This window comes from Microcaecilia unicolor, chromosome 3 (genome assembly GCF_901765095.1).
Source record: "Microcaecilia unicolor chromosome 3, aMicUni1.1, whole genome shotgun sequence".
NCBI classification, from domain to species: Eukaryota; Metazoa; Chordata; class Amphibia; order Gymnophiona; family Siphonopidae; genus Microcaecilia; species Microcaecilia unicolor.
The window spans coordinates 134,533,954-134,547,587 of NC_044033.1; the positions used below are offsets into that span (position 1 = coordinate 134,533,954).

At 48.4% G+C, this 13,634-nt stretch overlaps 1 protein-coding gene across 1 annotated transcript in view; it reads right to left on the minus strand.

Annotated features, from left to right (window-relative positions):
* The window catches only part of PPP1CB (protein phosphatase 1 catalytic subunit beta), a 112,083-nt gene that overhangs the window by 28,070 nt on the left and 70,379 nt on the right, over positions 1-13,634 (minus strand). Inside the window, exon 6 of the mRNA XM_030196381.1 lies at positions 5,718-5,869. Within this exon, the coding sequence (XP_030052241.1) occupies positions 5,718-5,869 (152 nt within the window). The remainder of the gene's footprint in view (positions 1-5,717; positions 5,870-13,634) is intronic.

Consider the following 13,634-nt stretch of genomic DNA (forward strand, 5'->3'; position numbering starts at 1 on the left):
ATTGGATATGGTGCGTTTTCCCACAGCCACCTCCCCTCCTGTTGGATCAAAGAAACAAACAATTGGGCGGACTGTCTGTTGGGCTTGTGTCCGCTCCAGGTTAGAAGGCCAATGCTCTCTTGCCGTCCAATGTGTGCAGCTGACGTTCAGCAGGGCAGGAATGAGGACGGGGAAAGAATGTTGGCAAGACAATTGACTGGTTCAGATGGAACTCCGACACAACCTTGGCAAGAACTTAGGGTGAGTGCGGAGGACTACTCTGTTATGATGAAATTTGGTGTAAGGGGCCTGGGCTACCAGGGCCTGAAGCTCACTGACTCTACGAGCTGAAGTAACTGCCACCAAGAAAATGACCTTCCAAGTCAAGTACTTCAGATGGCAGGAGTTCAGTGGCTCAAAAGGAGGTTTCATCAGCTGGGTGAGAACGACATTAAGATCCCATGACACTGTAGGAGGCTTGACAGGGGGCTTTGACAAAAGCAAAACCTCTCATGAAGCGAACAACTAAAGGCTGTCCTGAGATCGGCTTACCTTCCACACAGTAATGGTATGCACTGATTGCGCTAAGGTGAATCCTTACAGAGTTGGTCTCTGAGACCAGACTCAGACAAGTGCAGAAGGTATTCAAGCAGGGTCTGTGTAGGACAAGAGCGAGGATCTAGGGCCTTGCTGTCACACCAGACAGCAAACCTCCTCCACAGAAAGAAGTAACTCCTCTTAGTGGAATCTTTCCTGGAAGCAAGCAAGATACGGGAGACACCTCTGACAGACCCAAAGAGGCAAAGTCTACGCTCTCAACATCCAGGCCGTGAGAGCCAGGGACCGGAGGTTGGGATGCAGAAGCGCCCCTTCATCCTGTGATGAGGGTCGGAAAACACTCCAATCTCCACGGTTCTTCGGAGGACAACTCCAGAAGAAGAGGGAACCAGATCTGACGTGGCCAAAAAGGAGCAATCAGAATCATGGTGCCTCGGTCTTGCTTGAGTTTCAACAAAGTCTTCCCCACCAGAGGTATAGGAGGATAAGCATACAGCAGACCCTCCCCCCAGTCCAGGAGGAAGGCATCCGATGCCAGTCTGCCGTGGGCCTGAAGCCTGGAACAGAACTGAGGGACTTTGTGGTTGGCTCGAGATGCGAAGAGATCCACCAAGGGGGTGCCCCACACCTGGAAGATCTGTCGCACTACCGGGATTGAGCGACCACTCGTGAGGTTGCATAATCCTGCTCAACCTGTCGGCCAGACTGTTGTTTACGCCTGCCAGATATGTGGCTTGGAGCACCATGCCGTGACGGCGAGCCCAGAGCCACATGCTGACGGCTTCCTGACACAGGGGGCGAGATCCGGTGCCCCCCTGCTTGTTGACGTAATACATGGCAACCTGGTTGTCTGTCTGAATTTGGATAATTTGGTGGGACAGCCGATCTCTGAAAGCCTTCAGAGCGTTCCAGATCGCTCGTAACTCCAGAAGATTGATCTGCAGATCGCGTTCCTGGAGGGACCAGCTTCCTTGGGTGTGAAGCCCATCGACATGAGCTCCCCACCCCAGGAGAGACGCATCCGTGGTCAGCATTTTTTGTGGCTGAGGAATTTGGAAAGGACGTCCCAGAGTCAAATTGGACCAAATCGTCCACCAATACAGGGATTTGAGAAAACTCGTGGACAGGTGGATCACGTCTTCTAGATCCCCAGCAGCCTGAAACCACTGGGAAGCTAGGGTCCATTGAGCAGATCTCATGTGAAGGCGGGCCATGGGAGTCACATGAACTGTGGAGGCCATGTGGCCCAGCAATCTCAACATCTGCCGAGCTGTGACCTGCTGGGACGCTCGCACCCGCGAGACGAGGGACAACAAGTTGTTGGCTCTCGTCGCTGGGAGATAGGCGCGAGCCGTCCGAGAATCCAGCAGAGCTCCTATGAATTCGAGTTTCTGCACTGGGAGAAGATGGGACTTTGGATAATTTATCACAAACCCCAGTAGCTCCAGGAGGCGAATAGTCATCTGCATGGACTGCAGGGCTCCTGCCTCGGATGTGTTCTTCACCAGCCAATCGTCGAGATATGGGAACATGTGTACCCCCAAGTCTGCGAAGTGCCGCTGCTACTACAGCCAAGCACTTCGTGAACACTCTGGGCGCAGAGGCGAGCCCAAAGGGTAGCACACAGTACTGGAAGTGACGTGTGCCCAGCTGAAATCGCAGATACTGTCTGTGAGCTGGCAGTATCGGGATGTGCGTGTAGGCGTCCTTCAAGTCCAGAGAGCATAGCCAACGTTTTCCTGAATCATGGGAAGAAGGGTGCCCAGGGAAAGCATCCTGAACTTTTCTTTGACCAGATATTTGTTCAGGGCCCTTAGGTCTAGGATGGGACGCATCCCCCCTGTTTTCTTTTCCACAAGGAAGTACCTGGAATAGAATCCCAGCCCTTCTTGCCCGGATGGCACGGGCTCGACCGCATTGGCGCTGAGAAGGGCGGAGAGTTCCTCTGCAAGTACCTGCTTGTGTTGGAAGCTGTAAGATTAAGCTCCCGGTGGGCAATTTGGAGGTTTTGAGGCCAAATTGAGGGTGTATCCTTGCCGGACTATTTGGAGAACCCACTGATCGGAGGTTATGAGAGGCCACCTTAGGTGAAAAGCTTTCAACCTCCCTCCGACTGGCAGGTTGCCCGGCACTGACACTTGGATGCCGGCTATGCTCTGCTGGAGCCAGTCAAAAGCTCGTCCCTTGCTTTTGCTGGGGAGCCGAGGGGCCTTGCTGAGGCGCACGCTGCTGACGAGAGTGAGCGTGCTGGGGCTTAGCCTGGGCCGCAGGCTGTCGAGAAGGAGGATTGTACCTACGCTTGCCAGAAGAGTAGGGAACAGTCTTCCTTCCCCCCAAAAATCTTCTACCTGTAGAGGTAGAGGCTGAAGGCTGCCGGCGGGAGAACTTGTCGAATGCGGTGTCCCGCTGGTGGAGCTGCTCTACCACCTGCTCGACTTTTTCTCCAAAATATTATCCGCACGGCAAGGCGATGTCCGCAATCCGCTGCTGGATTCTATTCTCCAGGTCGGAGGCATGCAGCCATGAGAGTCTGCGCATCACCACACCTTGAGCAGCGGCCCTGGACGCAACATCAAAGGTGTCATACACCCCTCTGGCCAGGAATTTTCTGCACGCCTTCAGCTGCCTGACCACCTCCTGAAATGGCTTGGCTTGCTCAGGGGGGAGCTTGTCCACCAAGCCCGCCAACTGCCGCACATTGTTCCGCATGTGTATGCTCGTGTAGAGCTGGTAGGACTGAATCTTGGCCACGAGCATAGAAGAATGGTAGGCCTTCCTCCCAAAGGAGTCCAAGGTTCTAGAGTCCTTGCCCGGGGGCGCCGAAGCATGCTCCCTAGAACTCTTGGCCTTCTTTAGGGCCAAATCCACAACTCCAGAGTCATGAGGCAACTGAGGGCGCATCAGCTCTGGGTCCCCATGGATCCGGTACTGGGACTCGATCTTCTTGGGAATGTGGGGATTACTAGAGGCTTGGTCCAGTTCGCCAGCAATGTCTTTTGAGGACATGATGCATGGGTACTGTGGACGCTTCCTTAGGTGGAGAAGGATAGTCCAGGAGCTCAAACATTTCAGCCCTGGGCTCGTCCTCCACAACCACCGGGAAGGGGATGGCCGTAGACATCTCCCGGACCAAGGAAGCGAAAGACAGGCTCTCAGGAGGAGGAAAGCTGCCTTTCAGGAGAGGGAGTGGGATCAGAAGGAAGACCCTCAGACTCCTCGTCAGAGAAATATCTGATGTCCTCTTCCTCTTCCCACGAGGCCTCACCATCGGTGTCAGACACAAGTTCACGGACCTGTGTCTGCAACCGTGCCCGGCTCGACTCTGTGGAACCACGGCCATGGTGGGAGCGTTGAGAGGTAGACTCCCTCGCCCGCACCGGCGAAGCTCCCTCCGCCGACGTGGTCGGGGAGCCTTCCTGGGAGGCTACCGCACTCGGTACCGCAAGCGGCACCGATGTCGGAGACCTCACCCCGGACAATGGGCCAGCCGGCGCCTCGCTCGACAGTACCGGTGGCGCAAGCACCCCCGGTACCGGAGGGGTAGGGCGCAACAGCTCTCCCAGGATCTCTGGGAGAACGGCCCGGAGGCTCTCGTGCAGAGCGGCTGTAGAAAAAGACATGGAAGCCGATGCAGGAGTCGATGTCAGAACCTGTATCGGGCGTGGAGGCAGTTCCGGGCTGTCCAAAGGGGAGCGCATCGATACCTCTTGAACAGAGGGCGAGCGGTCCTCTCGGTGCCGATGCTTACTGGGTGCCGACTCCCTCGGCGACCCAGAGCTCTCGGTGCCAACACGGGAAGGGGACCGGTGACGATGCTTCTTCGATTTTTTGGAACGAAGCACGTCACCGGAGCTTCCCTGCACCGACGAGGAGGACGTAGAATCCAGCCGTCTCTTCCTCGGGGCCGAGGCCGAAGAAGGTCGGTCTCGGGGGGGGGGCTGTACCGCAGGAGCCCTCAGGGTAGGGGGAGACCCACCCGAAGGCTCACCGCCACCAGCAGGGGAATGGACAGCCCTCACCTGCACTCCAGACGAAGCACCACCGTCCGACGACATCAGCAGACGAGGAGGTCTCGATACCACCGACGCCGACGCAGCCCTCCGATGTCGCCCCGATGCAGAGGGTCGATGCCTCGATGCACTCGATGCAATCGGGGGTGAGGATGAAGGTCCGGGCGCCGACGACGTCGAAGCAGTCGATACTCCCGATGCCGACGAAGAGCCGAGAACAAACGTTCCACTGGGCTAATCTCGCTACCTGAGTCCGCTTTTGCAAAAGAGAACACAGACTACAGGCCTGAGGGCGGTGCCCAGCCCCAGACACTGAAGACACGACGCGTGCCTGTCAGTGAGCGAGATTACCCGGGCGCACTGCGTGCACTTCTTGAAGCCGCTGGAAGACTTCGATGTCATGGGCGGAAAAATCGCGCCGGCGAGATCAAAACTCGAATGGCGAAAATGGCACCACAAAAACAGGGGGAAGAAAAACTTCGACCGAGGCCTAAATAGGGCCTACCCCGACGACGAAAGAAAACTTACCGGGGCAAAACTAGAAGTACGGGAAGGGAGAAAACCATAAAGGTCTCCTTCCGACACCTTTTTTTTTTTTTTTTTTGTAGAACGAAGTCGAAAAAAACGTACGCGCGAGGTCAACTTTGGGGGCGGTGAACGGCGAACACGACCGTACCGAGCGCGGACAAAGAAGACTGGCCGGTACGAACCGGTTTGGGCGGGAAGACGGCCGCGCATGCGCGTGTGCGCATCGGCGCGCGAGGACTAGCAAAGGACTTTGCTAGAAAGTGTTCCGATTGGAGGGGCTGCCGTGGACGTCACCCATCAGTGAGAACAAGCAGCCTGCTTGTCCTCGGAGAAATTTCTATTACAATAAATTAAAAAATTACTACTGATTTAAGACCACTTGCCAACATACTTTGAAATACTGGGATATACATGATAATTAAGTGTTTGGTTTTTTTTTGTTTTTTTTTGAAGCAGCACAAGCATCAAATTCAAAATATGGTAACAAGGTTATGCTGGCCACATTTCTATTTTGGTAAAGTCCTACTTCCAGCAAGTTCAGCAATATGAATATACACCAGTATGAGTGAGATGGAAGAATCCTGTAGGGTTAAGATGGTAAGGAGCTATAGATTCAGAAAGTAGAACCACAGAATTTCTTACCTGATGAGCTCGACAAATCAAGTCTAGATCATGTCTATTCAGGAACTTGCTGACAACATCAGCACCAAAAGTGAAAGAGACTCCACGATCATTCTCACCCCATCCTTGCACATCTTTATCTGGATCAGACCACAGTAAATCACAAAGTAACCCTGTAAAGAGAAGAAGTTTCATAGAACTTTAATTTCATTTCATTCTTTTCTCCTCTGACATGGTAATTTCACATACCTTGCCTACTATGGTAAATAGGAAAATTCATAACAAAAAAAATTAAAATTAATTCTGCATTCACTTTTCACTACTTGTCCATTTTGAATGCTCGTATATATATAAAAAAAAATACTAATGCTAGTATAGATCATTTCCCTCTTTTTCATGCTTCATTCTGGTGCCATATACTCAGTACCTACACGATCTCTTTCATTTTCTCCCTAATGCTAAGTTCTCAAACAGTTTTTGTTTCCCTCCTGATGCCCTTTTAAAAATTGTAAAAACATTAAGATGATCTAAGGTGAGCACTTATATAAAGAAAATATTTCAAAGTTATTTAGCACCCTTTTGAAGAAATGTATCCAAGGCAGTGTACAGCAAGAATATAAGCCAAACATACCCAAAAGACAAACAGCAGTAAACAAATCCAAACAACACATTATGGCAGAGCTGGAATAAACCCCAGGAACCAGATCACGACAACAAAAAAAAAAATTGGACTTGACACCTAAGGTTTGCAGGCAGCAAAATCCCCATTAAAAATACCTCTTCTTTCTTTTCTTCCTGGCAGGCAATGAGAAGCTGCTTTCTGGCCAATGAAACGCTCCTTTCTGGGAATGAAAGCGGCATCTCATTGGCTGGTATGGCAAGTAGCTCTTATTGGTTGGGAAAGCCTTCATACAGAGACCCACGTTTAAGAACATAAAAAGAGCCATACTGGGTCAGACCAATGTCCATCTAGCCCAGTAAATCCAGGTCAAAGTACCTGGCAGAAACAACTATTAGTAGAACCATTCTATTCTACCAATCTCAGGGCAAGCAGTGGCTTCCCCCATGTCCATCTCAACAACAATGGACTTTTTCTCGAGGAACTTGTCCAGACTTTTTAAAAACCCAGATACACTAACCGCCATTACTACATCCTCTGGCAAGGCGTTCCAAAGATTAAGCTTAACTATTCAAGTGAAAAAATAATTCCTCCTTTTAAAAAGTAATTCTATGCAATTTTCATTGAGTGTCTCCTACAGGGATGATGTACAGAGGTCCCACCGCCAGTCACATGGCCTCTGTACTACCTTGGAGGAGGGAGGACCGCCAGATGGTGACGTAGGAAGTTCTCCTGTACCCAAGACCTGCCCACCAGAGGATGTACTATCCTCTTGCACCGAGGATGTGTCTCCCAGTGCTGCACGGGAGGGAAAGGATAGGGACAGCTGTTGTAATAGGTGAGTCAATCATTAGGCATATAGATAGCTGGGTGGCTGGTGGACATGAGGATCGCCTGGTGACTTGCCTGCCTGGTGCGAAGGTGGCGGACCTCATGCGTCACCTAGACGGAATTTTTGATAGTGCTGGGTATGAGCCAGCTGTCTTGGTACATGTAGGTACCAATGACGTAGGAAAATGTGGGAGAGGTTCTGGAAGCCACATTTTGGCTCTTAGGTAGAAAGCTCAAACCCAGATCCTCTAGGGTAGCACTGGTAAGGAGCTATAGATTCAGCTATAGATTCAGAAATGCTACCCGTTCCACACGCAGGGCCCAAGACACAGGCAGAGCTCCGGAGTCTCAATGTGTGGATGACACGATGGTGCAAGGAGGAGGGTTTTAGGTTTGTTAGGAACTGGGCAACACTCTGGGGAAGGGGGAGCCTATTCTGAAAGGATGGGCTCCACCTTGACTGGGATGGGTCCAGGCTGCTGGCATCGGCATTTAAAAAAAGAAATTGAGCAACTTTTAAACTAGAAAACGAGGGGAAGGCCGACAGTCGCACAACAGCGTATGGTTTGGAATGAGGTATCTTGTAAAGATATTGCCCAAATAGGGAGGATAGGGGTCCCTGATTGTGAGGTTGCAAAGGCAACCGTAATAGATTCGTCTGTAAACAGAAATAATAAAAATCAGGCAGAAGATAGTAAATCATACTGTCAAGTAATCAACATAATGTGACTAGGAATAACTTTAAGTGTCTTTATGCAAACGCTAGGAGCCTAAGACATAAGATGAGAGAATTGTATCGCAGTGATAGAGTGGACCGGATTGGGGGAGGAGTAGCATTGTATATTAACGAGGGCATTGAATCAAATATACTGAAAATTTTACAGGAAACAACCTTTTGGAATCATTATGGATCGAAATTCCATGTGTCAAGGGGAAAAGGACGGTGGTAGGAGCCCGACCAGGATGAGTAGACGGACACAGTCATGTTTAAAGGAAATTAGGGACGCTAATAAAATGGGTAACACGATAATAATGGGCGATTTCAATTACCCCAATATAGACTGGGTTAATGTAGCATCGGGGCACGCCAAGGAGGTAAAATTCCTCGATGAAATCAAGGGCTGCTTCATGAAGCAGCTGGTACAGGAGCAGACGAGAGAAGATAAAATTCTAGATCTAGTCATTTGCGGAGCACATGATCTGGTACGGGAGGTAACGGTTGCGGGGGCTGCTTGATAACAGTGATTATATTATGATCAGCTTTGAATCTGCTTTCAAAAAAGTAGACAACGGAAGTCAAATATGTTGGTGTTTAACTTTAGAAAAGGGAGCTATGATAAATGAGATTGGTAAAAAAAGAACTTAAGAGGAGCGAAGGATAGGGTAAAAAAACCTACAACAGGCGTGGATGCTGTTCAAAACACCATCCTGGTGGCCCAGGCCAAATATATTCCATGTATCAGTAACGGAGGGCAGAAGACAAACGACAACCGGCGTGGTTAAAAGAGAGGTGAAGGAGGCTATTGGAACAAAAGAGAATCCTTCAGAAATGGAAGAAAGAACAGACTGAAGATAATAAAAAGTGGCATAAGGAATGTCAAATCAGATGCAAAGCGCTGATGAGAAAGGCTAAGGACTTTGAAAGGAAAATAGCGGGTAGAGGCAAAAAACACATATTAAACTTTTTTTCAGGTATATAAAAAGCAGAAACCCCGGCAAAAGAATCAGTTGGGCCACTGGATGACCGGGAAGTAAAAGGGGCACTCAGGGAAGATAAAGAAATAGCGGAAAGATTAAATGAGTTCTTTGCCTCGGTCTTCACCAAGGAAGATTTGGTTGGGATACCGGTGCCAGACAGGGTATTCGAGGCTGATGAGTCGGAGAAACTTAATGAAATCTCTGTAAACCTGGAGGATGTAATGGGGCAGTTCTGCAAACTAAAGAGTAGGAAATCTCCTGGGCCGGATGGCATTCATCCCAGGGTAGTGATGGAACTAAAAAAATGAGCTTACATAGTAACATAGTAGATGACGGCAGAAAAAGACCTGCATGGTCCATCCAGTCTGCCCAAGACAAACTCATATGTGTATACCTTACCTTGAATTTGTACCTGTCCTTTTCAGGGCACAGACCATATAAGTCTGCCCAGCAGTATTTCCCGCCTCCCAACCACCAGTCCCGCCACCCATCACCGGCTCTGGTACAGACTGTATAAGTCTGCCCTCCCCTATCCTCGCCTCCCAACCACCACCCCCCTCTTCCCCCCAACTGCTCCGTCACCCAATTTCAGCTAAGCTTCTGAGGATCCATTCCTTCTGCACAGGATTCCTCTAATGCATATCCCACGCATGTTTGAACTCCGTTACCGTTTTCATCTCCACCACCTCCCGCGGGAGGGCATTCCAAGCGTCCACCACCCTTTCCGTGAAAAAATACTTCCTGATATCTTTCTTAAGTCTGCCCCCCTTCAATCTCATTTCATGTCCTCTCGTTCTACCGCCTTCCCATCTCCGGAAAAGATTTGTTTGCGGATTAATACCTTTCAAATATTTGAATGTCTGTATCATATCACCCCTGTTCCTCCTTTCCTCCAGGGTGTACATGTTCAGGTCAGCAAGCCTCTCTTCATACGTCTTGGAACGTAAATCCCATACCATCCTCGTAGCTTTTCTTTGCACCGCTTCATTTTTTTTAACATCCTTCGCAAGATACGGCCTCCAAAACTGAACACAATACTCCAGGTGGGCCTCACCAACGTCTTATTACAGGGAAATTAAAACCTCCTTTCTTCTGCTGGTCACTCCTCTCTCTAAACAGCCTATCAATCTTCTAGCTACTGCCACCGCCTTGTCGCACTGTTTCGTCGCCTTCAGGTCCTCAGATACTATCACCCCAAGATCCCTCTCCCCGTCCGTACCTATCAGACTCTCCCCGCCTAACACATACGTCTCCCTTGGATTTCTACTCCCCAAGTGCATCACTTTGCATTTCTTCGCATTGAATTGTAATTGCCAAACGTCTAGGACCATTCTTCTAGCTTCTTCAGATCTTTTTTCATGTTTTCCACACCCTCCGGGGTGTCCACTCTGTTGGAAATCTTGGTGTCATCCGCAAAAAGGCAAACTTTACCTTGTAACCCTTCGGCAATGTCACTCACAAATATATTGAACAGAATCGGCCCCAGCACCGATCCCTGAGGCACTCCACTACTCACCTTTCCCTCCTCCGAGCGAACTCCATTCACCACCACCCTCTGGCGTCTGTCCGTCAACCAGTTCCTAATCCAGTTCACCACTTCGGGTCCTATCTTCAGGCCGTCTAGTTTATTTAAGAGCCTCCTGTGAGGAACCGTGTCGAAAGCCTTGCTGAAATCTAAGTAGATGACGTCCATAGCACGTCCTTGATTTAATTCTCCTGTCACCCAGTCAAAGAATTCAATGAGATTCGTTTGGCACGATTTCCCTTTGGTGAAACCATGTTGTCTCGGATCTTGCAACTTATGGTTTCCAGGAAATTCCTTCAGCATGGCTTCCATTACTTTTCCAATAACCGAAGTGAGGCTTACCGGCCTGTAGTTTCCAGCTTCTTCCCTATCACCACTTTTGTGAAGAGGGACCACTTCCGCCGTTCTCCAATCCCTCGGAACCTCTCCTGTCTTTAAGAGGACCCGCCAGAACCTCTCTGAGCTCCCTCAGTATTCTGGGGTGGATCCCGTCTGGCCCCATGGCTTTGTCCACCTTTAGCTTTCCAAGTTGTTGATACACATTCTCTTCTGTGAACGGTGCTCTATCCACCTCATTTTCAGGTGTACTTTTGCCAGTCCCTCTCGGTCCTTCCCCAGGGTTTTCTTCAGTGAAAACAGAACAAAAGTATCTATTTAGCAAATTGGCTTTTTCTTCATCATTTTCTACATAGCGTTTTGTTGTATCTTTTAGTCTCACAATTCCCTTTATAGTCTTTCTCCTTTCACTAATATACCTGAAGAAGTTTTTGTCTCCTCTCCTTACATTTCTAGCCATTTGTTCTTCTGCTTGCGCCTTCGCCAGACGTACCTCTCTCTTGGCTTCTTTCAGTTTCATCCGGTATTCCTCCCGTGTTCCTCCTCTTGAGATTTTCTATATTTCTGGAACGCTAACTCTTTAATCTTTATTTTCTCAGCCACTGCTTTTGAGAACCATATCGGTTTCCTTTTTTCTCTTGCTTTTATTTACTCTCCTTACATAAAGGTCTGTGGCCCTGTTTATTACTTCTTTTAGCCTGGACCACTGTCCTTCCACTTCTCGTATGTCCTCCCAGCCCATCAGCTCCTTCCTCAGGTATTCTCCCATTTTGTTAAAGTCAGCTCGCTTGAAATCCAGGACTTTGAGTTTAGAGTGGCCGCCATCCACATGAGCCGTTACATCAAAACAAACCGTTTGATGGTCACTGTTTCCCAGGTGCACAGCCACTTGGACATTTGACACACTATCCCCATTCGTGAGCACCAGATCCAACGTGGCTCCCTCCCTCGTGGGTTCGTTCACCATTTGTCTGAGCAGAGCACTTTGGAAAGCATCCACAATCTCTCTACTTCTTTCCGATTTTGCAGACGGAACCTTCCAATCTACATCCGGCAGATTAAAATCTCCCAACAACAGCACCTCTCTTTTCTTCCCCAACTTTTGAATATCAGCGATCAGATTTTTATCTAGTTCTTCCAATTGTGTCGGGGGTCTATAGACAACACCCACGTGGACCAAGGTTCTATCCTCTCTTTATAAGGTGATCCATATCGCTTCTTCCTTTCCCCAGTTCCCTGTCATTTCAGTCGCCTGCGATATCATTTCTCACATACAGAGCTACTCCTCCACCTATATGTCCCTCTCTATCCTTCCTAAAAGATTATAGCCTGGTATGTTTACATCCCATTCATGGGAACCATTGAGCCATGTCTCTGTGACTGCAACTATGTCCAAGTCAGCCTCCAAAATCAGGGCTTGAAGGTCATGAATTTTATTGCTTAGACTGCGAGCATTTGTGGTCATTGCTTTCCATGTACATTTCCTAGTATGTGTTTTGGTTTAGTGATTTGTGAGGGTGTTTTCTCTTTGGGTACCTTCTCATATTTTTTGTTCCCCCTTCCTTGCTTTTTCTTTTTTTCCGCTTCAGTTTTATTTTCAGGAACATCACAGTGCTGTAGTGGAGCAAAAGAATTTTGTAGTGGTAACACTTGTGCGGGTGGATGCTTCTGTGTCACATGATGAAGTCTGCCTGAGCCTACTGTGAACCATCTGTTCTTATGTGGTTTTATTCTTTGAGGCAGTGGTGAGAAGTTATGATTCTGCACAGTCCTATAAGTTGCTTTAATTGCATTTAATTCTTGCATTACTTTACAGAGCTCTTGTTTTAAAGTAGATAGCTGAAGACAGATAGGACAAGCTTTAAGTCTCCAGATGATTGGCCTTGAAACTAAAGCATCACAATTATTGCAGAGAATAAAAGTCATCCTGATTGGTTGAATGGGTATGAACAGGTGTACTATGTTGGAGTAACAGCCTACAAGACTGCCTGTGTATGATTGAGTAAAGTTAATGAGGTTTGGTTTGTCTATAAATGAGTGGCAAACCCTGGGGTGGGTGGGTTGTGGGGTGGGAGGGTGGGATTATAAGTTCCAAAGTGTCAGCTAAGTGCTGTTATCAAGGGAATGCTCTAGTTGAATGGACCCAAATGGTCCAGTCTGAGCAAGAATTTTCAATTGCTTTAACTTTTAAAAACTGCCCTAGATATTGCTAACTTTCCTTTTAACTAAGTCTAAATATTCCCAATAATTATAGCAGTTCCTCTCTATTAGAGTTTGGCAGGAACAGAAAGAAAGCCAGAAGAGAGAGAGGTTTCACAGTGCTAATTAAAATTATTAAGCAATAAGCATTAAAATTTAAAGAGATTATCAGGTAGCTCACCTAAAAACCAGCTAGTTGAGAAGATTTGGGATTTAGAGGTCAGAATTAAACCCTTCCTTTGCAGGAGTTTTTGGTTCAGTTCCAGCACCTAAAAACCAGCTAGTTGAGAAGATTTGGGATTTAGAGGTCAGAATTAAACCTTCCTTTGCAGGAGTTTTTGGTTCAGTTCCAGCACCTGCTTAAGGAGCTACTGTTGTGATATGTAATTTAACCTTAAAATCGAGCGTCGTAAAGGAAGGTTGGCAGGTCGCTAATGTAACGCCGATTTTTAAGAAAGGTTCCAGGGGAGATCCGGGGAATTATAGACCGGTGAGTCTGACGTCGGTGCCGGCCAAAATGATAGAGACTATCATTAAGAACAAGATAACAGAGCACAATCTAAAGCATGGACTGATGAGGACAAAGTCAGCATGGATTTAGTGAAGGGAAGTCTTGCCTCACCAATCTACTGCATTCTTTGAAGGGGTAAACAAACATGTCGAGAAAGGTGAGCCAGTGGATATTGTGTATCTGGATTTTCAGAAAGCGTTTTGACAAAATCCCTCATGA